The sequence below is a fragment of the Bufo gargarizans genome, chromosome 4 (assembly GCF_014858855.1).
Source record: "Bufo gargarizans isolate SCDJY-AF-19 chromosome 4, ASM1485885v1, whole genome shotgun sequence".
Taxonomy (NCBI): domain Eukaryota; kingdom Metazoa; phylum Chordata; class Amphibia; order Anura; family Bufonidae; genus Bufo; species Bufo gargarizans.
In genome coordinates, this window is record NC_058083.1 from 364,388,009 (window position 1) to 364,414,090 (window position 26,082).

At 44.3% G+C, this 26,082-nt stretch overlaps 1 protein-coding gene across 1 annotated transcript in view; it reads left to right on the plus strand.

Annotated features, from left to right (window-relative positions):
* C4H1orf131 (chromosome 4 C1orf131 homolog) overlaps window positions 1-26,082 on the plus strand; it is a 90,969-nt gene that overhangs the window by 63,278 nt on the left and 1,609 nt on the right. The window contains exons 3-6 of the mRNA XM_044288756.1: window positions 10,053-10,103; window positions 10,362-10,457; window positions 10,651-10,737; window positions 17,760-17,812. Coding sequence (XP_044144691.1) covers window positions 10,053-10,103; window positions 10,362-10,457; window positions 10,651-10,737; window positions 17,760-17,812 — 287 coding nt within the window. The remainder of the gene's footprint in view (window positions 1-10,052; window positions 10,104-10,361; window positions 10,458-10,650; window positions 10,738-17,759; window positions 17,813-26,082) is intronic.

Below are 26,082 nucleotides of genomic sequence, written 5' to 3' on the forward strand. Positions count from 1 at the left end.
TATTCTGGAAGGTGTCCCCAGGGTGTCCTTGAGTGAACAGGGTAAATTGTCCCAACTATTTATCATACATAGAGTATACAAAACACCGGTATTCCTAAAAAAAGTGGGAGTAAGATCTGATGACAGATGTCCGAAATGTATGGAAGATGGTGCGGATTTGCTGCATATGTTGTGGTCTTGTCCGGTGATTGGGAAATATTGGGATGCTGTAAGGAATATGATTAATGGTAAAATGACGTTGGGAATTCAAAATGACCCTAAGGTGTGCGTATTGGGTTATGTATCTGAGATTGGAGGGAATGACTCTGTCAAGGTGGCAGTGGGAAGGTTGTTGTATGTGGCCAGGAAGCTGGTGGCTATGAGATGGATCCAGGGGAGTCCGCCTACATTGGAGGAGTTTGAGAGGAAGGTGCATGATATGTTGATATTAGAGAAAGGGGTGTTTGTGAAAAGAGGGTGTCCTCAGAAGTTTGATAAACTGTGGAGTGGTTGGTTATCTCATACCCATGTGGTCATATAGGCTCAGACAGATACAAGACTAGTTTACAGGGGGGGGGGGGGGGGGGGAGGGGTTCTGGGAGGGTTTGGACATATATAAATTCCTGGTGTCTATTGTGTTCTTAGGAGTATATAGTTCATGCAGATACTAGTTTTGTAAGTGTGTTGGTACTGATATGATACTGATGTACACTGATTCTGTAATGTGGATGGAGTAAGAAAATACACTGTACTGATTTGTAACCTACTGTCTTTAGGGGTTTAATAAAAACGATTTGATTTAAAAAAAAAAAATGACATTCCCCAACTTCTCCTGAGTACGGCGATACCAGATGTGTGACACTTTTTTGCAGCCTAGGTGGGCAAAGGGACCCACATTCCAAAGTGCACCTTTCGGATTTCACCGGTCATTTTTTACAGATTTTGATTGCAAACTACTTCTCACACATATGGGCCCCCTAAATTGCCAGGGCAGTATAGCTACGCCACAAGTGACCCCATTTTGGAAAGAAGACACCCCAAGGTATTCTGTGAGGGGCATGGCGAGTTCCTAGAATTTTTTATTTTTTGTCGCAAGTTAGTGGAATATGAGACTCTGTAAGGAAAAAATAAATAAAAAAATTCATCATTTTCCGCTAACTTGTGACAAAAAATAAAAAGTTCTATGAACTCACTATGCCCATCAGCGAATACCTTAGGGTGTCTACTTTCTGAAATGGGGTAATTTGTGGGGTTTTTCTACTGTTTGGGCATTGTAGAACCTCAGGAAACATGACAGGTGCTCAGAAAGTCAGAGCGGTTTCAAAAAGCGGAAATTCACATTTTTGTACCATAGTGTGTAAACGCTATAACTTTTACCCAAACCATTTTTTTTTTTTTGCCCAAACATTTTTTTTTTTTCAAAGACATGTAGAACAATAAATTTGGCGAAAAATTTATAAATGGATGTCGTTTTTTTTTTTTTGCAAAATCTTACAGCTGAAAGTGATAAATGTCATTTTTTGGCAAAAAAATCGTTACATTTTGATTAATAACAAAAAAAGTAAAAATGTCAGCAGCAATAAAATACCACCAAATGAAAGCTCTATTAGTGAGAAGAAAAGGTAGTAAAATTCATTTGGGTGGTAAGTTGCATGACCGAGTGATAAACGGTGAAAGTAGTGTAGTGGAGAAGTGTAAAAAGTGGCCTGGTTTTAGCTAGCGGGGTTGAAGTGGTTAAGGACTCAGCCCTATTTCACCTTAAGGACCAGGCCATTGTTTGCAAATCTGACCAGTGTCACTTTAAGTGCTGATAACTTTAAAACGCTTTGACTTATCCATGCCATTCTGAAATTTTTAGGGTCCAGTTCAGGTCTGAAGTCACTTTATGCGCACTTTGCGCATATGCACATTTTTGTATAGGCTTTTTCTGTTCATTTTGTGTTTCTCCCCCCCCCCCCTCATGAGAAGTCTTGTTCATAGGTGTGGCATGTTTTAGAGGCTGCCTGCAGTCATGTGACCACAATCAGTGAAAACAGGTGTAGTCCCTCTATAAATACTGCCACTTTTTAATGTTGTATTGTGTCATGATTAAGGGCGCAAATTGTCTTCAGTAGCCCGAAACATGTAGACAACGACTTTGTAACTGTAACTGGATGTGATTTTACTGCAAGCGAAATAAATTTTTCCTTTACCGAAGTGGAGCTGGATTTCTTCAACCATATTGCAATAGTATTAACCAATAGGCCTGACAGAACAACAGACATGCAGGTTGTGGGACACCTGGGAAATGGTGACCATAAAGTAATAACCTTCCAATTATCATTCAAAAGAGCGTTTCTATAGGGAGGAACAAAAATACCAAACTTCAAAAAACCTAAATTTAGCCAACTAAGAGAGGCCATAGGCCTAACTAACTGGGACAAAGTCCTCAAAAATAAAAATACAGCCACAAAATGGGATATCTTTTAAAAGCATCCTAAAATCTCATTGTGAGAGGTACCGTATGGGAATGGGAATAAAAGGTTAAGGAACAAAAAGAAACCAGTGTGGATAAACAGAAGCAATAAATGACAAAAAGAAAGCATATAAGACACTAAAACAGGAGGGTAGCACGGAAGCACTGAAAAACTATAAGGAAAAAAATAGAACATGTAAAAAACAAATAAAAGCGGCCAAACTAGAGACCGATAGATTAATTGCTAAAGAGCTGTTAAATATTTTTTTCTCCTATTTCTTCCTATTCACTGAGAAAAATAAGCTGTCAGATGAAATGCTGAATGTAAAAATAAATTCCCCCTTAAAAGTGTCCTGTCTGACCCAGGAAGAAGTACAACAGCGACTTAAAAAGATTAAAATAGACAAATTGCCAGGACCGGATGGCATACACCCCCATATCCTAAGAGAATCAAGTAATGTCATAGCCAGACCCATATTTCTGATATTTGCAGACTCTATACTGACAGGGAATGTCCCACAGGATTCACGCATAGCAAATGTGGTGGCAATATTCAAAAAGGGTCCAAAAATAGAGCCTGGAAACTATAGGCCGGTAAGTTTAACATCTGTTGTGGGTAAAAAGTTTGAAGGTTTTCTGACAGATGCTATGTTAGAGCATCTCAACGGAAATAAGCAAATAACACCATATCGGCATGGTTTTGTGAGGGATCGGTCATGCCAAATGAATTTAATCAGTTTCTATGAGGAGGTAAGTTCTAGACTTGATAGCGGCAAATCAATGGATGTCGTATATCTGGACTTCTCCAAAGCATTTGACACTGTACCACATAAAATGTTACTATATAAAATGAGAATGCTGGAACTGGGAGAAAACGTCTGTATGTGGGTAAGTAACTGGCTGAGGGATAGAAAACAGAGGGTGGTTATTAGTGGTACACACTCAGATTGGGTCACTGTCACTAGTGGGGTACCTCAGGGGTCAGTATTGGGCCCTATTCTCTTCAATATATTAATGATCTTGTAGAAGGCTTGCGTAGTAAAATATAAATTTTGGCAGATGACACTAAACTGTGTAAAGTAATTAACACTGAAGAGGACAGTATACTACTACAGAGTGATCTGGATAGACTGGAGGCTTGGGCAGATGAGGTTTAACACTGACAAATGTAAAGTTATGCTCATGGGAAGGAATAATGCAAGTCAACCGTACATACTAAATGGTAAAACACTGGGTAACACTGACATAGAAAAGGATCTAGGAATTTTAATAAACGGCGAACTAAGCATGCCTAAACCAGTGTCAGGCAGCTGCTGCCAAGGCCAATAAGATAATGGCTTGCATCAAAAGGGGCATAGATGCTCGTGATTTGAACATAGTCCTACCACTTTACAAATCATTAGTCAGACCACACATGGAGTACTGTGTACAGTTCTGGGCTCCTGTGAACAAGGCAGACACAGCAATGCTGGAGAGGGTCCAGAGGAGGGCAACTAAAGTAATAACTGGTATGGGGCAACTGCAGTACCCTGAAAGATTATCAAAATTAGGGTTATTCACTTTGGAAAAAAGACGACTGAGGGGAGATCTAATTATTATGTATAAATATATCAGGAGTCAGTACATAATGATGAAAAGAAAAAAGTATGGAGAAGGCATGGTACAGCTCATGATCTCTAAAGCATACCACATCATTTGTAAAACACGGCAGAGGCAGTGTGATGGCTTGGGCATGCATGGCTGCCAGTGGCACTGGGTCCCTAGTGTTTATTGATGATGTGACACAGGACAGAAGCAGCCGGGTGAATTCTGGGGTTTTCAGAGACATACTGTGTGCTCAAATGCAGCCAAACTGATTGGTTGGCGTTTTATAATACAGATGGACAATGACCCACAACATAAAGCCAAAGCAACTCAGGCGTTTATTAAAGCAAAGAAGTTGAATACTCTTGAATGGCCAAGTCAGTCATCTTATCCCCAATAGAGCATTTAACTTGTTAAAGACTAAACTTCAGACAGAAAGGCCCACAAACAAATAGCAACTGAAAACCGCTGCAGTAAAGGCCTGGCAACGCATTAAAAAGGAGGAAACACAGCGTCTGGTGATGTCCATGAGGTCAAGACTTCCGGCAGTCATTGTCAACAAAGGGTTTTCAACCAAGTATTTTAAATTAACATTTTATTTACAATTATTTAATTTATCCAATTACTTTTGAGCCCATGAAAGAAAGCATTGAGTTTAAAAAGTGCTTTAGTTCCTCACATTTTTATGGAATCATTTTGTTCAACCCACTGAATGAAAGTCTGAACTTCAACTTAATCTGAATTGTTTTGTTCAAAATCCATTGTGGTAATGTACAGAGCAAAAATTAGAACAATGTCTCTGTCCAAATATATATGGACTTAACTGTGTGTACTATTTTTGGAAGGCCTGTCTCACATCGCAGTATTTGTAAGCCAAAACATGGAACTTACCGACTAATGAAGTATAATGGAAAGTAGGGCTGCACTATATATCGCAAAATTAATCGAATCGCGATTTGGCCGACCCGAAAATGCCGCGACTATATATGAAGGGGCCCTGCGCACATAACTGGCTTTGTGTTTAAAGTATTTTACTAGTGTCAGTGCTCCAGACAAAAAAAAATATACCTAGTAGCCATTGGCTCCTGAACTGAAAAATGTAGTCGCCAAATCCAATTTTTAGTCGCCAAATCGAAACAAATCAAAATTTTGGTATCGTGACAACGCTACACCGATCAGATTGGCGTAGGGTTGTTTTGATACCAAAATTTTGATTTGCTTTCGTCACCATAAAAAAGTATTGCGATACTCAATACCGCGCAAAAAAACTAAACAAAAAAACACAGAAAAAAGACGCATGCATTTTGCATTTTATGAAACATTCGGCCCATAATAGAACAGTCTTATCCTATTTTTTTGGGGTGACAAGGTGACTAAAAAATGGCGAATGCTCACCGCATAGGAGATTTTTTTATAATTTAATAGTTTGGACAGCGCTATGTAATATGTTTATTTATTTATTGTTTATATATTTTATATGTAAAATTGGGAAAGGGGGGATTTAAACGTAATATTTTAGGGTACTTTCACACTAGCGTTTTTCTTTTCCGGCATAGCGTTCCGTCCTAGGGGCTCTATACCAGAAAAGAACAGATCAGGCATATCCCCATGCATTCTGAATGGAGAGCAATCCGTTCAGGATGTCTTCAGTTCAGTCATTTCATTTTGACTGTTCAGGGCGGAGATAATATCGCAGCATGCTACGGTTTTTTCTCCGGCGAAAAAAAGATTTGCCTGAATGCCGGATCCAGCATTTTTCCCCATAGGAATGTATTAGTGCCAGATCTGGCATTCAAAATACCGGAATACACACTAAATCCGGACCCATTCACTTCTATGGGGCTGTGCACATGAGCAGTGATTTTCACACATCACTTGTGTGTTGCGTGAAAATCGCAGCATGCTCTATGTTGTGCATTTTTCACACAACACAGGCTCCATAGAAGTTAATGGGGCTGCGTGAAAATCGCAAGCAAGTGCGGATGCGGTGCGATTTTCACGCATGGTTGCTAGGATGAAAGTCTATTCACTGTATTATTTTCCCTTATAACATAGTGCCACCAATGTTTCTTATACAAATACAGGAGGCGGGTGCCAGAATCAAATAGCCGGCACCCGACCTTTGTGACAGGGAGCTGCGATCAGCGGCAGTTAACCCCTCAGGTACCGCACCTGAAGGGTTAACTCAATTGCAGCTGATCGGAGCTCCCTGTCACAGAGGGCGGGTGCCGGCTGTTTGATTCCGGCACCCGCCTCCTGTATTTGTATTACAGGTCAGTTTTCTTCATTGGTGGCGCAGTTGCCACAGCCCCTCCCCTCCGCCTCCCGTCTCTTCTTATTGGTGGCGGCAGCAGCACAGGGGAGAGGGAGACTCATCCACTACGCTGCTGAGAAGAACATCCACAGCGGTGTCACGGCCACGGTTATGGCCGTGACTCCTTGGGAGCCGGATACAGTTGCCCGCGGTTTGGGTAGTTGTTTCAACCGCAGCTTGAGGCATGATGTTGTTTGCCTCAAGCGCGGTTGCCGCGGACAACAGCTATGTGTGCGGTTCCCTGGGAGTTGTGTGCGTGTGTGTATGCACGTTTGTGTGTCTGGTGTGCACTTTGTGTTGTCTGGTGTGCACTTTGACATCTTCCTTTCTCTGGCTGCCCGTGGCAACGTTTGGAATGTTGTACATGTGGTGGCAGTGTCCCGGCCTTCGGGCTGTCTCCCAGGACGGCTGCCACCCATGTCGTTGCCTGCGGCAACAGCCACAGTGTGATCTTGGTTTGATCACTTCCACTTTATGTGTGTTTCCCTTCTGTGGTGCTGGAAGGGTTAATTCCCTTCCCAGTGTGTGTGTGTGTGATGTCACTGGGTGTGTCCGACTGTGGGGTGTGGCTTCTTGGCCTATATAGCCTTGGTGTTTGGCATGGCTCAGTAGGTTGCTTCAGTCATTCTTGGCTGGAGCAGCCTCCTGTGCATATTACTTGCCAGTGAGAGCCACCCCTGTGGTCATAAAGATATTGTCCTTATGTTTATGTCTTGCTGTGTGTGATGTTGTATGTTATGTTCTGTTGGGATCTTCTTATGTGTTTTTGTGCAGTTTACGGTTCTGGATTCCTGTTTGCGCAGGGATCCAGTCAGCAAGGCTGTGGCAGGTTGGTGGAACTATTAGTTCGCTTGCCATACCCGTAAAGCTGTTTGTGTTCCCCTTGTCCCAGCAGCTTGGCCATGGAGACTCCTGCTCCTCCGTAACTAGGAGGAGTAGGTCGTCTTACCCAGCTCCTAGCTCAGGGATCTGCGGAGGGTAAGTCAGGGCTCCAGGTTCCTGCGCATGGGTCCTCCTACCTTAGAGGTTGGCCCATGCAGGTAGGAGTTAGGGTCAGGTTAGGGATGCTTGAGGAGGTGACCTGCTCGCTATCCTGTTCTCCTGGCCGAGCAGCCACAACATCACCGGGCATCGCACGGCTGAGGGTTTTCCCCATCCTCAGCCGTGACAGGCGGGGCAGAAAACTATCAGCTCCTGTACCCCGCCGCTGTATTCAACTGCAGAGCTGCGGCGGCGCGGGTCTAGTCTCAAATGGCGACAAAACTAAAAAGTCCTGTCGCTATTTGTAAATTCTAAGTCGCATTGGCGACCATTTTGGTCGCCATCTGGAGCCCTGAGTGTGTGAAATAATCTCTCTCCTATTGATAACAGGTCCAGCCTCTGTACTCACTGTCACGATGAATGCACTGCAGCGAGCTGGCCGTCCGGCACGTCACTGAGTAACGCTCCTGCTCCTGAAGTGGGAGGAGCGTTACTAAGTGACGTCAGTCACGTGCCGGCCGACCAGCTCGCTGCAGTGCATTCATAGTGCCAGTGAGTACAGAGGCTGGACCTGTTATCAATAGGAGAGAGATTGTTTTACACACTAGTAAAATACTTTACACACAAATCCAGTTATGTGCGCAGTTTAGGACACATAGGGGCCATGAGGGGGACCAGCATAAGATGCACCCCATAACAGCGCGCCCTCCACAGATGCACCCCATAACAGCGCGCCCTCCACAGATGCACCCCATAACAGCGCGCCCTCCACAGATGCACCCCATAACAGCGCGCCCTCCACAGATGCACCCCATAACAGCGCGCCCTCCACAGATGCACCCCATAACAGCGCGCCCTCCACAGATGCACCCCATAACAGCGCGCCCTCCACAGATGCACCCCATAACAGCGCGCCCTCCACAGATGCACCCCATAACAGCGCGCCCTCCACAGATGCACCCCATAACAGCGCGCCCTCCACAGATGCACCCCATAACAGCGCGCCCTCCACAGATGCACCCCATAACAGCGCGCCCTCCACAGATGCACCCCATAACAGCGCGCCCTCCACAGATGCACCCCATAACAGCGCGCCCTCCACAGATGCACCCCATAACAGCGCGCCCTCCACAGATGCACCCCATAACAGCGCGCCCTCCACAGATGCACCCCATAACAGCGCGCCCTCCACAGATGCACCCCATAACAGCGCGCCCTCCACAGATGCACCCCATAACAGCGCGCCCTCCACAGATGCACCCCATAACAGGGCGTCCTCCACAGATCCACCCCATAACAGGGCGTCCTCCACAGATCCACCCCATAACAGGGCGTCCTCCACAGATCCACCCCATAACAGGGCGTCCTCCACAGATCCACCCCATAACAGGGCGTCCTCCACAGATCCACCCCATAACAGGGCGTCCTCCACAGATCCACCCCATAACAGGGCGTCCTCCACAGATCCACCCCATAACAGGGCGTCCTCCACAGATCCACCCCATAACAGGGCGTCCTCCACAGATCCACCCCATAACAGGGCGTCCTCCACAGATCCACCCCATAACAGGGCGTCCTCCACAGATCCACCCCATAACAGGGCGTCCTCCACAGATCCACCCCATAACAGGGCGTCCTCCACAGATCCACCCCATAACAGGGCGTCCTCCACAGATCCACCCCATAACAGGGCGTCCTCCACAGATCCACCCCATAACAGGGCGTCCTCCACAGATCCACCCCATAACAGGGCGTCCTCCACAGATCCACCCCATAACAGGGCGTCCTCCACAGATCCACCCCATAACAGGGCGTCCTCCACAGATCCACCCCATAACAGGGCGTCCGCCACAGATCCACCCCATAACAGGGCGTCCGCCACAGATCCAACCCCATAGCAAATAGACCTCTAGCACAATTCCCTTAAAATATCGTTATCGCAATTTTTAGGGCCCTAATCGCAATCGCACAAAATTCCTATATCGTGCAGCCCTAATGGAAAGATTAGCAGCCCTTCTAGTTTTGGCTTACTGATACAAAATACTGACAAATACTGTCATGTGAAAGGGACCTATGGAAAAGTTTCCATGAGATCTATCACTGATCATAGACTACTGTATATGGGGATCAGCGGTTGTTAGCTGATGCCCTTTTGTGTAGGTTTAGGAAGCAACACAGCAGGAAACAGGTAGTAACCCTGGAGCACCTTCCTCTTGTCAGGACACCAGTCTTGTCACCCTTCAGTCTGTAGATAGGATGGTGGTGCTTATTGTGAATTATATCCAACTGGAATCAGAAATACAAGGTAATCAAGCTCTGTTGCCCCATCTCCCATAGCTTCATTCACCTGAACAGGGCCCTTTTTAAAGGGAGTCAGTCCAGCTTACATCCAAGCATAGTGTCAGATAGGCTTAGCTCACCCGATTGGCATTGTTATAACGACCCATGGCTCCCTTTCAGATACATTTTTGAAATAAGCAAATTATGCCTCTACCATGACCATATGATTTCAGAGTAGCACTGTAATGTGCCAGCCAACAGATAACACAGGGAAGGATTGCAGTGCCAGTACTGGTGGTCTCAGATTCTGTTCATGTGTTCAGACAATGTGGCCATCATCATGCAGAAGGGGGTGCTATGGAGAAATGACTGCAGAGGAAGTGAAAGTTTGTTGTTCTGTAAAACAATTTTTCTGTTATTTCCATTCATGTTAAAATTGTTTGTTTTTGTTTTCTACAGAAAAACATTGAGTCGGAGGAAGGCAACAGTCAGGAATTTAACTTTGAAAAGGTATGTTCTGTTTTCCACTCGTCACTTACATCATGCTTGCCTTTCCACCATACCTACACTATACAGTGAACAGTTTAACAAGACACAAATACAGAATTTCTTTTTTCCATTCCCCCCTTCCCCCAAAAAGCATGAGCTAACCAATAACATATTGGTCAGGTTGGGGAACCCATCTTTGAAATAGATGCAGCTCCCAAAGATGTGGATGGGACATAAATGTCTCAACTGGGACACTACTTTTCCTGTTACTTTTCACAGGTTCGGTTGGAGGTGCACAAGTTTGGGATCACAGGTTACAAGAAAGAAAAACAGAGACAGTTTGAACAAGGGCGTGCTATAATGCTAGGGGCAAAGGTAACGGGGTCATTTCTATTTCACTAATACGGAAAGTAATGGATAAGATGACATTTTACATGATTTATCGTTTACTTTTTTAACAAAACGCATTCCTTCCTACTGATGTCCAATTCATTGTCAGATCTTTTTGACGCCTAACTTCTCATTTTTTTGTCTTTATTGACTTAGCTGTGATATATTTTCCTTCCAGCCTCCCAAAAGAGAATATGTGAATTATAAGATCTTACAAGAACATGTAAAGCAAAAGGAGCAAGAGCAGAAAGAAAAAAACTTTACGGTTTGTCATTTACATGTGTTTTTTATTTATTTTTAATTCAGTCATCGTACAGTGAACGCAATAAATTACTTACCGTATACATTGTGTACTGATCTAACGTGCACCAGTGTAGCAGCTATCATACTGTTGCTTCATATACATATACTGTGTCATTTAGGCTGCTGTCAGACTACATTTTTGTCACAATGTTTTTTTTTTAAGCCCAAAAACTCACACAAAAAAATGTCTGACTCGTATGGTGTTTTTGTAATATTTTTGCCCAGATGGCATGTTTGAGAATCTTGATTTTTTTTTTCTACATGGCTGGCATTTTTATATAGGAAGATACTATATGTACCCCCCACTTTAGATGTCTCATCCTCTTGAGAGCTGTATAGGAAAAAAAACATTGGTACAAGAAGTGCCATGTAAAAACACCATTAAAAAATGCTGCACACATTGTTATGTAGGGCAAAAAAAATAAATGGTTGTATATGTGGTAAAATGCCAGAAAATAAAGGATAAAACGCAATTTTTTGCAAATCTGACCCTGTCACTTTATGTGGCGATAACTTTCAAACGCTTTGACTTATCCAGGCCATTCTCAGATCATTTTATTTTTTGCGGATGTTACAAGGCTTAGAAGTTTAGAAATAAATTTCTCAGAAATTTTCAAAAACCAACTTTTTAAGGACCAGTTCAGGTCTGAAGTCACTTTGTGAAGCTTTCATGATAGAAACCACCCAAAAATGACCCGATTTCTAGAAACTACACCCTTCGAGGTATTCAAAACTGAGTTTACAAACGTTTTTAACCCTTTAGGTGTTCCACAAGAATTAATGGAAAATAGAGATACAATTTAAAAATTTCACACTTTTGGCAGATTTTGCATTTTAATATTTTTTTTTTTCCAGTCATAAGGCAAGGGTTAACAGCCAAACAAAACTCATTATTTATGGCCCTGATTCTGTAGTTTGCAGAAACACCCCATATGTGGTCGTAAACTGCTGTATGGGCACACGGCAGGGCGCAGAAGGAAAGGAATGCCATACGGTTTTTGGAAGGCAGATTTTGCTAGACTTTTTTTTGGACACCATGTCCCATTTGAAGCCCCCTGATGCACCCCTAGAGTAGAAACTCCATAAAAGTGACCCCATTTTAGAAACTATGGGATAGGGTGGAAGTTTTGTTGGTACTAGTTTAGGGTACATATGATTTTTGGTTGCTCTACATTACACTTTGTGAGGCAAGATAACAAGAAATAGCTTTTTTGGCACCGTTTTTTATTTTTATTTTTTTATTTAAAACATTCATCTGATAGGTTAGATCATGTGGTATTTTTATAGAGCAGGTTGTCACGGACGCGGCAATACCTAATTGTCACGGCCTATGCTGTGTTTTGTGGCACTTTCCTTCACTTGGTTGCCCGTGGCAGCGTTTGGTGTTGTGTGCATGTGGTGGTAGTGTCTCAGCCCTATTGCTGATCCCCAGGACATGATTGCCACGCATGCCGTTGCCCGCGGCAACAGGTGAAGTGTATGTTGAGTTGTGTACTTCCCCCTTAAGTGGTCGTCTTCTCTTGCCTGGTGTTGGAAGGGTTAATTCCCTTCTGTGTGTGTGAACACTGGGTGTGTCGGGTGTGGCTACTTGGGCCTATAAAGCCTCAGTGATTATCTCTAGTCTGAGGGGTACTTCAGCCATGGTTAGCTGGAGCAGCCGCCTGTGTAATTCCATCTGCCAGTGGGGGCCACCCTTGTGGTCATAAGTTCATGTATGGTGTTTAGAAGATGTTTGTTTGGTCTATTTGTTATTGCAGCATATGGTTTCCTGGGTTCCCGTGTGATGTTTGGTGTGTGCTGTGTCCTTTGTGTTGTTGTGGACAGCAGCACTTGCACGTGGGTGTGTCTGTGACAGGTAAGTGTGGTACTAGTCGCACTTGCCTGTCATTGCCATATGTCTGTTCATGTTCCCCTTTCTATGTAGCTTGGCCAGTGAGACTCCTGTTCCTCCGTGTCTAGGAGGAACAGGTCGTCTTACCCTGCTCCTAGTCCAGGGCCACCCCCTGAGGACTAGCAGGAATATCAGGTTCCGGAGTATGAGCCCTCCTACCTTCAGGGTTGGCTCATACGGATAGGAGACAGGGTCAGAATTAGGGATGTGTAGGAGGTGACCTGCTCCCTTATTCCTGTCCTGGTCTGGCATTGACCATCAGTCTTCTGATACCGCACAGCTGAGAGTTTTCCCCATCCCCAGCCGTGACACTAATATGTATACAATTTTTACGTTTTACACAAGGATTTCATTTTTGAAACCAAAAAATCATGTTTTAGTGTCTCCATAGTCTGAGAGCCATAGTTTTTTCAGGTTTTTTTTGGGCGATTATCTTAGGCAGGGTCTCATTTTTTGCGGGATGAGATGACTGTTTGGCACTATTTTGGGGTGCATATGACTTTTTGATCGCTTGCTATTACACTTTTTGTGATGCAAGATGAAAAAAAAGGCTTTTTTACACAGTTTTTATTTTTTACAGTGTTCATCTGAGGGGTTAGGTCATGTGATATTTTTATAGAGCCGATCGATACGAACGCGGCGTTATCTAATATGAATACTTTTTTTATTTATGTAAGTTTTACACAATAATATAATTCTGTCTCAAGTAGGGTCTTATTTTTTGCGGGATGAGGTCGCGGTTAGATTGGTACTATTTTGGTGGGTGTACGCCTTTTTGATTGCTTGCTGTTGTACTTTTTGTGATGTAAGGTGACAAAAAAATAGTTTGTTTAGCTGTTTTTTTATTTTTTTTACAGTGTTCATCTGGGGGGTTAGATCATGTGATATGTTTATAGAGCTGGTCGATACGGACGCAACGATACCTAATATGTCTATATGTCTTTTCCCTGCCATGGCAACGATCGATTCCCCGCCACAGCACAGTGGGGACCCGATGCATCAGGGGAGGGTGCTCAAACCTCCCATATTCCGCGGTCAGCGCTGACCGTGGCATATGAGGGGTTAATCCACCGGCATTGGCGTTATCTCTGCGGCTGATCGGGGGGAGCGCACGCGGGGGGAGGAACGACTGCTAAGTGCCGGCGTTTGAGGACGAGCATTCTCGTCCTGAGTCGTTAAGGTGTTAAAACTGATGTCCTATCTTCAAAATAGCTCATCAGTATCTGATGGTGGGGGTCTGACACCTGGGACCCCCACCGATAAGCTGTCTGGGGCTGAGCTGTACCTAGGCGAAATGACCCATGAACGTGTCGGCAATGGCCTAGGAAAAGCTGAAGTCCATGGTGCTACTGCGAGCGCCATAGCCTTCTCAAACAGCTGATTGGGAGGGGCGGGGGCCCAGGTGTCAGACCGATCAGATACTGATTACCTATCCAGAGGTTATCAGTATTAAAATCTTAGAAAACCCCTTTAAAGGAAATGTCACCCCAAAGAAAAGTCTGCAAGTTAAAACTAGAAAGGAACACACATCCTTTTTTTCTAATCTCTCTTTATTTTCTGATTGCAGACTTTTTTTTTTTTAATTCGATTTCCTGTTAATTTTGTGGGCTGCCATCTTACCTGAGCTCTTCTTAACAGTATTTAGAAAGTATTAAGAAAACTGCTTTATGGTGGCCACAGCCTATACTGCTATAGATACAATGGTCAGGGGGGGACCTCATTGACTTCTTTGGGAGAGTTTTTTAGGCATGCTGTGTGATCTGTACCCTGACCATTGTATCTATAGCAGTATAGGCTGTGGCCACCATAAAGCAGTTTTCCTAATACTTTCTAAATACAGGGGAAAAGTAAAATGATCTGTTCAGACGAACAAGTGGTGCCCTTTATTATTCTTAGTTGCCAGTGGGAAAACTGCAGGATTTTATGGTTTTTGTTTAAATATAGATATTGACAAGGGAAATTAAAAATAACATCACCAAAAATTATTTTAAAAATATGTTAAACATAAAAACATGGTTTAAACAATAGGTCATTTGCTGATGACTAGGGATGAGCGAACTTGTGTTTTACAAGTTCAAGTTCGGGGTTTAGGTTTTATTACAATTCCAATATTGATTCTGTTACCACTGGCATTAACGGAATTCTATGATGGAATGCATAACTGAATGCCTTCCGTCATAATAGAAGTCTATGGGCTGCATAAACGGATCAGTCTGGTTTCCGTTATGCAGGAGAGGACTCCAGATGGATCTGTTATGCAGCCCATAAACTTCTATTATAATGGAAGGCATTCCGTTATAGAATTCCGTTGAGGCTAGTGGCAACAGATCCATATCGGAATTGTAATAAAACCCGAACCCAGAACTTATAAAACACAATTTTGTTCATCTCTATTGATGACATGTTTCCTTTAAAGAGGACCTGTCACTACAAAATGCAATGCAATCTGCTGGCTGGATTGTATTTTGTGGTGACAGGTTTTCTTTGAGTCAAAAAAACACAACTATCTGGAGCTGGTGATTTTTGCAAAAACTCCTGCAAAAAATAAGCACCAAAAAAAAAAAAAAAAAATCAAACACCAAGAAACCCTATGGCCCCTTCACATGGGCGTCACGGGTGAGGGCCAGGTGCGTTCAGGGAAAATCGTGCGAGCAGGCACGCTATTTCAGTTTGACTGTGATTTGTGTTCCATTGTTCGGTTTTTTCCACGCGAGTGCAATGCGTTTTGCACGCACGTGAGAAAAAACTGAATGTGGTACCCAGACCCGAACCCGGACTTCTTCGCTGAAATTCGGATTTGGGTTTGGTGGTCTGTAAATTTTATTATTTTCCATTATAACATGGTTATAATGGAAAATAATAGTATTCTTTTAATACAGAATGCTAAGTATAATGTCAATTGCGCAGCCAGCATAGTCTTCTTTCAGGACCTTCAAAAGGACATTTGATGACGTCAGCGCAGGTCCTTCTAAATGAAGATAGAAGGATCTTCATTCAGAAGGACCTGCACTTCTGTATTAAGAATGCTATTTTCCCTTATAACAATGTTAGAAGGGAAAATAATACAGTGAATAGAATTTATTGGGGTCCGGGGTTGCTCATCCCTGTCATCTCCTAACAACCATGCGTGAAAATCGCACCACATCCGCATATGCTTGCGATCTTTACACACCCCAATTCATTTCTATGAGACCTGCGTTGCGTGAAAAACGCTAAATATAGAACATGCTGTGATTTTTCATGCAACGCACAAGTAATGCATGAAAATCACCGCTCATCTGCACAGCCCCATTGAAGTGAATGGGTCCAGATTCAGTGCAGGTGCAATGCGTTCACGCCCATGTGAAAAGGGGCCTATGTGTGACACTACATTTTTTTACAAGTACTTTTTAAAGTAGGCTGAATTGACTTCTGTGTTGACTTTTCTGTTTTACTGCTCCAGAATTTCACATTCAGCAAAACACCTTCTATTTCTATGTGTCATCCATTAACTATACTGTTGGGGGAAAAAACGTAGCTCTCCATTCTGGCGTGTATTTATTCTTTTTGATAAAAGATAGTACCTTAGACGGGTCTTTTTCATTCTGCCAAAAAGAGTGGAAACCTATTGGAGCGGACACTTGAGCATAACTGGTTCTCAGGAGCACCTATTTAAATAAATAGGGATACAATTTATTCTGTTCAATTCCTCTGATGGAACAGAATAATGGAAACGTAAATGCAGCTGTGAACCCAGCTTTATAAACCATTATTAATTGGTAGAAGCTTAAAGGGGTTCTCTGGAAGTTAATTAAAATGGCAGCCAACAACCAGTCCTAGAATATGAGAAGGTCTGGATGCTACCACTTTCAGAGTTGCCTAGAGGTTGAAGGGACAGAGCCTCCCTACACTGCTCTACAATAGCTGATAATGATGTGATACTGCCTATGATATGACATCATGGCTGGCCAGCCTAATAGGAACACTTACCAATATGTAGTATATGCAAGGGTAATATGTAGCGAGGCAGCGGACAGTTTGTGCTCTTTTAACATTTCTGCTGCTATATTTTCTTGATGACTGCATAGTATACAGCCCTCCAAATACTGGAGGGCTGTATGCGATCACCTTGAAGCACTCCTAGTTGAAGGGCTTGTCTGGGTTCTAGATACTGATGACCAACATCAGTTTCAGATCCGTGAGGGGGGAGGGGGGGGGGGCGGCAATCGACACTGGACACCATCAACAAGCAACTATTTACAGCATCCGCTGGTGCCTGAAATAAGCACAGAGGACGAAGTTGGAAGCATTGCTCCATCCATTGTGTGGTGGTTACTGCAGCTTGGCTCCCATTCATTTCCTAAACTTGGTCCACCAATATCTAGAACCTTAAAAACTCCTTTAATTGCCATATGGGTATTTGGCTTATATTCTGTGTCATTAGATTTGTGTACAGATGGTGGTTTTGTATGTCAGAGAAGCCAATAAACCTGCACATCCAGATATGGAGTGTTTAGGTTTAATCTGTATGGCTATAAGGCTACTTTCACATTAGCGTTTTTTGTGGATCCGTCATGGATCTGCAAAAACGCTTCCGTCGCAATAATACAACTGCATGCATCCGTCATGAACGGATCCGGTTGTATTATGTCCTCTATAGCCATGACTGATATGTCTTGAACACCATTTAAAGTCTATGATGGACGGATCCGTTTTCTATTGTCAGAGAAAACGGAACCGTCCCCATTGACTTACGTTGTGTGTCAGGACGGATCCGTCTTGCTCCTCACCACATCGCGGACAGAAAAACACTGCAGCGTTTTTCTGTTCGCGATGGGGAAGCAACGGAAAATGCATTTTGGTGCATTCTGTTTCATTCAGTTTTGTCCCCATTGACACTGAATGGGGACAAAACTGAAGCGTTTTCATCTGCTATTGAGATCCTATGACTGATCTCAATAGCGGAATTGAAAACGCTAATGTGAAAGTAACTCGTGTTCTGTTCCTGACCAACTTGCAGCAAGAGAACTTGCATGCTGTTCATATTGAGGTTCAACCAAATGGCGGCCAAGTAAAATTGCACATTTGCTAACGTCTTATTTTGCTCTTTATAGGAAAGTGGACTGGAACCAGTAATGAAAAAACTAAAGCAAGGAAAGAATGACAGGTGAGCATCTTAGGAGACATTATAACTATTAACCACCTCAGCTCCCCTAGCTTAAACCCCCTTAATGACCAGACCACTTTTTACAATTCTGCACTACACTACTTTCACAGTTTATTGCTCGGTCATACAACTTACCACCCAAATAAGTTTTACCTCCTTTTCTTCTCACTAATAGAGCTTTCATTCGGTGGTATTTCATTGCTGCTGACATAAAATCTTTTTTTGTTATTAATCGTAATTGACCGAAATTTTAGCAAAAAAAATGACTTTCATTTGTAAAATTTTTCAAATAAAACTAATTTCTATATAATTTTTTCTCTAAATTTATTGTTCTACATGTCTTTGATAAAAAATGTGAATTTCCGCATTTTGAAGCAGCTCTGACTTTCTGAGTACCTGTCATGTTTCCTGAGGTTCTACAATGCCCAGACAGTAGAAACGCCCACAAATGACCCCATTTTGGAAAGTAGACACCCTAAGGTATTCGCTGACTGGCATAGTGAGTTCATAGAAGTTTTAATTTTTTGTCACACGTTAGCGGAAAATGATTATAAGAAAAAAATAAAAAATAAAATCTCATATTCCACTAACTTGTGACAAAAAATCTGGCTGCAAAAAAGTGTCACATGTGGAATCGCTGTAGAGCAGTAGAGCAATGTGTTTTGGGGTGTCTTTTTGCATATACCCATGCTGGGTGAGAGAAATATCTCTCTAAAAGACAATCTTTTCCCTTTTTTTTTTTATACAAAGTTGTCATTTGACAGAGATATTTCTCTCACCCAGCATTGGTATATGTAAAAATACACCCCAAAACACATTGCCCAACTTCTGAGTACGGCGATACCACGTGTGACACTTTTTTGCAGCCTAGTTGCGCAAAGAAGCCCAAATTCCAATGAGTACCTTTTAGGAGGGCATTTTTAGACATTTGGATTCCAGACTTTCTCTCACGCTTCAGGGCCCCTAAAATGCCAGGGCAGTATAAATACCCCACATGTGACCCCATTTTGGAAAGAAGACACCCCAAGGTATTCCGTGAGGGGCATGGCGAGTTCATAGAAGATATATTTTTTTTTTTTTGGCACAAGTTAACGGAAATGGATTTATTTTTATTTTTCTCACAAAGTCTCCCTTTCAGCTAACTTGGGACAAAAAGTTCAATCTTTCATGGACTCAATATGCCCCTCAGCGAATACCTTGGGGTGTCTTTTTTCCAAAATGGGGTCATTTGTGGGGTGTTTGTACTGCCCTGGCATTTGAGGGTCTCCGCAATCATTACATGTATGGCCAGCATTAGGAGTTTCTGCTATTCTCCTTATATTGAGCGTATGCTCGTATGCTTGTTTTTTTTTCCGTTCAACCTCTGGGCTGAAAGAAAAAATGAATGGCACAGATTTCTTCACGCGCATCGATCAATGTGGATGAAATCTCTGCCAAAAAAAAGGAGGGGAAAGGCGTCTGCCAAGACATAGGAGCTCCGCCCAACATCCAGTCCGACTCAGCTCGTATGCCCTGTCAAACCCGATTTCTCCATTAACATCAATCGATTTCGATCAAAAAGTCATTGCCGGAATTTTTTATTTTTTTTTTTTTATAAAAAATGTTTGCCAAAGCATATGAACTCTGCTCATAAGCCTCGGCAAACGTATCTTTTTTACCGTCTTGCAGCGCTGCATACACTGACTTTTGTGTAATCTGACAGCAGCGCAATGCTTCTGTCAGAATGCACATCAGTGCTGCAGCTGGTTGATCGGTTGGTCCACCTAGAAGGTAAAAAAAAAGAAAAGGCTGCAACGCAATAAATTTATTAACATTAACTTTATATAACATTTGAAACAGAACATTAACTTTTATAAACTTTATTGAACTTTTGGAACATTAACTTTTTTGCTTAATCGCCCAGAGATGTGGCAAAGTACATTATGCACTTTGTCCCAGGTGAAAGGAGATGTTTGCAGCAGCTGTGAGTGAAGGGGCCCTAAGAGCCCTGTGTGCCTGTCCTGTGTCACGGAATCCCTATACTAATAGTGTACCTGTGTGTGTGTGTGTGGTACTTCCGGAAACACTCCCCTAAGCATAGGGCAGGGTGGTCAGGACAGAAATAGCGAGTGTCACGCCTTATTCCACTCCTGCTACAGACACAACATCTTTTTCGGGGTGACGGTTGGTTTGAGGTACCAGTAACGACATTGGGTAAATGTCGCTCATGTAGACGGCTCACTACACTGGTGGATGAGATCACGGAACATCCTGGATACAGAAGGTTCTCGATGATCTCTTCCTGAAATTTGAGGAAGGATCCTGTTCTCCCAGCCTTACTATAGAGAACAAAAGTATTGTACATCGCCAATTGAATTAGGTATACAGACACCTTCTTATACCAGTGTCTGGTCCTGCGGGAGAGTAAATTAGGAGCCAACATCTGGTCATTGAAGTCTACTTCTCCCATGAGCGCATTGTAGTTGTGGACACAGAGGGGCTTTTCAATGACTCCAGGTGCTTGTTCGATTGTCGTGTCTGCATGAATGGAGGAGAGCATGTAAACGACACGCTTGTCTCTCTATTTCACCGCGAGCAGTTCTTTGTTACACAAGGCAGCCCTCTCCCCCCTTGCAAGACGGGTGGTAACGAGCCGTTGGGGGAAGCCCCGGGGACTAGGTTGCGCGGTGCCACAGCAGCCAATTGTCAGTGACATTGTCCACATAAAGATGGTACCCCTTGCCAAATAAGGGTGACACCAAGTCCCAGACTGTTTTCCCACTGCTCCCCAGGTAGTCAGGGCAACCGACCGGCTCCAGGGTCTGATCTTTACCCTCATAGACTCGAAATTTGTGCGTATAGACTCGAAATTTGTGCGTATAGCCTGTGGCCCTTTCACAGAGCTTATACAATTTGATCCCATACCGGGCGCGCTTGCTTGGGATGTATTGTTTGAAGCCAAGGCACCCAGTATCAGGGACTCTTCTATGCGTATGGTTTGCTCAGGGGTATACAAATCGCCGAATTTTGTGGAGCCGGTCAAAAGCTGGGTGGCCTCCGGGACGAGAGGTGCTATTGTCACTAAAGTGCTGGAAATGCAGGATGGTCTCAAATAGTGTTCTGGACATGGCAGCAGAGAACATGGGCATGTGATGAATTGGGTTCGTAGACCAATATGACGGCAATTCATGCTTTTTTGGCCCATGTTGAGGAGAAGGCCCAGAAAAGTTTTAAATTCGGAAACTTTGACGGGTTTCCACCGGAAAGCATAAAAGCTTCCCGGGTTGGCGGCTATAAATTGAGTGGCATACCGGTATGTTTCTGCCACGACTAAGTCCAAGAGCTCCGCAGTCAAGAACAGCTCAAAAAACCCCAGTGCCGATCCGATCTGAGCTGTCTCAACCCATCATCCACAGATCCACCCCATGACAGTGTCATCCCCATTTTCCCCTTCATTACAGTGTCATCCACAGATCTCCCTCCCCGCCTCTCACAGGAGTGTACATTTTGACATTTTTAAACTGTAATCCAGGCATCCTCAAACTGCGGCCCTCCAGCTGTTGCAAAACTACAACTCCCAGCATGCCTGAACAGCCTACAGGTATCAGCCTACAGCAGGGCATTGTGGGAGTTGTAGTTTTACAACAGCTGGAGGGCCGCAGTTTGAGGATGCCTGCTGTAATCCATATCCTGCAGTAACTTTAACTTTAAATCAGGATTAAGCAGCCGCTCATCTCTACTAGTACCTTAACCTTACACCACTCGGCTAGTTTCGGTAACAGGGCCAGGCTACAGCCTACAGGTACTGCCTGTTGGTTGTTATCGAGCGAGTGCTGATTTCTGCAGGTCAGAGCATACGGATTACAGTTTGGAAGAAATGTACACTCCTGGGAGCGGTCCAGACCAGTGGCGGATCCAGAGCCTGTACTCGGGAGGGGCACTTCCAGATTATTTTCTGTCTGCCGCCACAGAACAAGGGTGCTTATAGAACAGACTACACAGTGTTGAGGTATACTGTATATTGTGTGGCACAGTGTAGAGGTATACTGTACATTGTGTGGCACAGTGTAGAGGTATACTGTACATTGTGTGGCACAGTGTAGAGGTATACTGTACATTGTGTGGCACAGTGTAGAGGTATACTGTACATTGTGTGGCACAGTGTAGAGGTATACTGTACATTGTGTGGCACAGTGTAGAGGTATACTGTACATTGTGTGGCACAGTGTAGAGGTATACTGTACATTGTGTGGCACAGTATAGAGGTATACTTTATATTGTGGGGCATAGTGTAGAGGTATACTTTATATTGTGGGGCATAGTGTTGAGGTATACTGTATATTGTGGGGCACAGTGTAGCGGTATACTGTATATTGTGGGGCACAGTGTAGCGGTATACTGTATATTGTGGGGCACAGTGTAGGCTATATGTCTTTAACATAAAAATATTTCACATGAACAACTACAGTTACTTGGCTTGGCCCTTGGGGGTCTCGGACGCCACTTCCATACTTTGGCCGGGGGCTCAGCGGAGCTGATGTGTTTTATCCTAATGAGAGAGATTTCATTATAAGGATTTGGAGAAGGGGCAGAGGGATACCAGAGCAGGGAGAGGCTTTTGCTGCTACTAGGGGGTCATACCATGGGGGAGTAATAAAACCCACCATAATGCCCCCAGTAGAATTAATTCTCCTTATAATGTGACAATGCAAAAAATACCCCCTTATGCCCCCAGTTGAGCTAATGTCCCCCATAATGTGCCAGTATAAAATACCCCTATATAGTGCCCCCAGTAAATGCCCCCATAGTGCTCCTCTCCCCCTTCCCCCTAGTGCCCCCATAATGTACCAGTATAAAATGCCCCGTAGATGCCCTCTGTCCCCCATAATTTGCAAGTATAAATTACCCATTCTTAGTACCCTTCCCCGTAGTACCTACCATAATGTGTCCCAGTATAAAATGCTACTGTACAGAGCCCCCCATATAAAACACCCCTTCTTTGTGGCCTCAGTAGATGCCCCTATAGTGCCCACCAATAATGTGCCAGTAATAAGCCCCCCATTATGTGCCAGTAATAAGCCCCCCATTATGTGCCAGTAATAAGCCCCCCATTATGTGCCAGTAATAAGCCCCCCATTATGTGCCAGTAATAAGCCCCCCATTATGTGCCAGTAATAAGCCCCCCATTATGTGCCAGTAATAAGCCCCCCATTATGTGCCAGTAATAAGCCCCCCATTATGTGCCAGTAATAAGCCCCCCATTATGTGCCAGTAATAAGCCCCCCATTATGTGCCAGTAATAAGCCCCCATTATGTGCCAGTAATAAGCCCCCCATTATGTGCCAGTAATAAGCCCCCCATTATGTGCCAGTAATAAGCCCCCCATTATGTGCCAGTAATAAGCCCCCCATTATGTGCCAGTAATAAGCCCCCCATTATGTGCCAGTAATAAGCCCCCCATTATGTGCCAGTAATAAGCCCCCCATTATGTGCCAGTAATAAGCCCCCCATTATGTGCCAGTAATAAGCCCCCCCATTATGTGCCAGTAATAAGCCCCCCCATTATGTGCCAGTAATAAGCCCCCCCATTATGTGCCAGTAATAAGCCCCCCCATTATGTGCCAGTAATAAGCCCCCCCATTATGTGCCAGTAATAAGCCCCCCCATTATGTGCCAGTAATAAGCCCCCCATTATGTGCCAGTAATAAGCCCCCCCATTATGTGCCAGTAATAAGCCCCCCCATTATGTGCCAGTAATAAGCCCCCCCATTATGTGCCAGTAATAAGCCCCCCCATTATGTGCCAGTAATAAGCCCCCCCATTATGTGCCAGTAATAAGCCCCCCCATTATGTGCCAGTAATAAGCCCCCCATTATGTGCCAGTAATAAGCCCCCCATTATGTGCCAGTAATAAGCCCCCCATTATGTGCCAGTAATAAGCCCCCCATTATGTGCCAGTAATAAGCCCCCCATTATGTGCCAGTAATAAGCCCCCCATTATGTGCCAGTAATAAGCCCCCCATTATGTGCCAGTAATAAGCCCCCCATTATGTGCCATAATGGGGGGGCTTATTACTGGCACATAATGGGGGGGCTTATTACTGGCACATAATGGGGGGGCTTATTATGTGCCAGTAATAAGCCCCCCATTATGTGCCAGTAATAAGCCCCCCATTATGTGCCAGTAATAAGCCCCCCATTATGTGCCAGTAATAAGCCCCCCATTATGTGCCAGTAATAAGCCCCCCCATTATGTGCCAGTAATAAGCCCCCCCATTATGTGCCAGTAATAAGCCCCCCCATTATGTGCCAGTAATAAGCCCCCCCATTATGTGCCAGTAATAAGCCCCCCATTATGTGCCAGTAATAAGCCCCCCCATTATGTGCCAGTAATAAGCCCCCCCATTATGTGCCAGTAATAAGCCCCCCCATTATGTGCCAGTAATAAGCCCCCCCATTATGTGCCAGTAATAAGCCCCCCCATTATGTGCCAGTAATAAGCCCCCCCATTATGTGCCAGTAATAAGCCCCCACCTTATGTGCCAGTAATAAGCCCCCACCTTATGTGCCAGTAATAAGCCCCTAAGCCCCCCCATTATGTGCCAGTAATAAGCCCCCCCCCATTACGTGCCAGTAATAAGCCCCCCCCATTACGTGCCAGTCAGTATTTAGCCCCCCCCATTACGTGCCAGTCAGTATTTAGCCCCCCCCATTACGTGCCAGTCAGTATTTAGCCCCCCCCATTACGTGCCAGTCAGTATTTAGCCCCCCCCATTACGTGCCAGTCAGTATTTAGCCCCCCCCATTACGTGCCAGTCAGTATTTAGCCCCCCCCATTACGTGCCAGTCAGTATTTAGCCCCCCCCATCATGTGCCAGTCAGTATTTAGCCCCCCCCCCCATGTGCCAGTCAGTATTTAGCCCCCCCCCCCCATGTGCCAGTCAGTATTTAGCCCCCCCCCCATCATGTGCCAGTCAGTATTTAGCCCCCCCCCCAATGTGCCAGTAACACTATTGTAAAAAAAAAAAAAAAAAAATTATACTTACCTCTGTGTCAGCGATGGGATGCAGGCCTCTTCCGGCCTGTGTCCCACGCTGTATGGCTCAGTCGGCACGATGACTTAATCGGCCTAGTGCCTGCAGCCTATCAGAGGAAGGGGAAGGGACACACCTCTCCCTCCCCTGCACCGCCGCAGCACAGGCAGATTACTATGGAGATGAGCGCAATGGATCGCTCATCTCCCTGTGCCCAGCGGCTCACTTGGGGGGAGCACAGCATGATGTAGGGGGGGGCCGTGGCCCCCTCTGCCCCCCCCCTAGCGACGCCACTGGACACTAATACTATTTATAGATCTGACTGTGATCAATTCTGATCACTTACAGATACTATAAAAGTACCAATGCTGATTAGCGATACGCTAATCAGTGAATCAGTGACTGGGGTGAGGTGGGCGCTAACAGACGCCAACTACCTACTAAACGGACCTAAACTAACCTAAAACCTAACAGTCAATACTGGTGAAAAAAGTTTATACTGATCACTTTTTTCCCTTTCACTAATGATTGACAGGGGTGATCAAGGGGTTAATTTGGGTGATGGGGGGTGATCTGGGGCTAAATGTGTAGTGTTTGGTGTACTCACAGTGATGTGTGCTCTCTGCTGGGACCAACCGACGAAAAGGACCCAACGGAGCGCACAAAAGCCAGGCTGGTGACGAACTTCTCCTGTGACGATTCCCGGCCCACACTGCGCATGTGCGGGCCGGCGACGCTCGAAATCTCGTGTCTCGCAAGAGGACACGCCGATGTGCTTGCAGGACGCAATCCTGCGTTAGGCGGTCGGGAGGTGGTTAATAGTGGTAACTTTTTTTTATTATGATGTATACTTGTTATAATTATTCTATAGCATGATTGCCTTAAGCAAAAATAAAATCAATTCCTTTCAGTAACCTAGATAAATACGTGTATTATACATACCTGTACTTAAAGGGGTTGTCTAGTTAAAAATATATATATATTTTTTCAAATACCTATTACCGAATTCTGGGTGTGCAGACAGTGATCAGTGTTCAGGTCTTTCGTATCTTATGCAGAATTAAGAGTGGCTTCAAAGAAGGATTCTCTGGAGAACCTGTCCTGCATTGCATAGACAAACCACTGATATGAATTGGTACTGATGAAGGACAGGTGAAAAATGACTGATCATGTGACTGCTGAAACCTCCATGATCAATAGTGGTCCTGCGTCCTGCAGTATCACTTTAACAGTTGCCCAGTATATGCACTGCTGCGG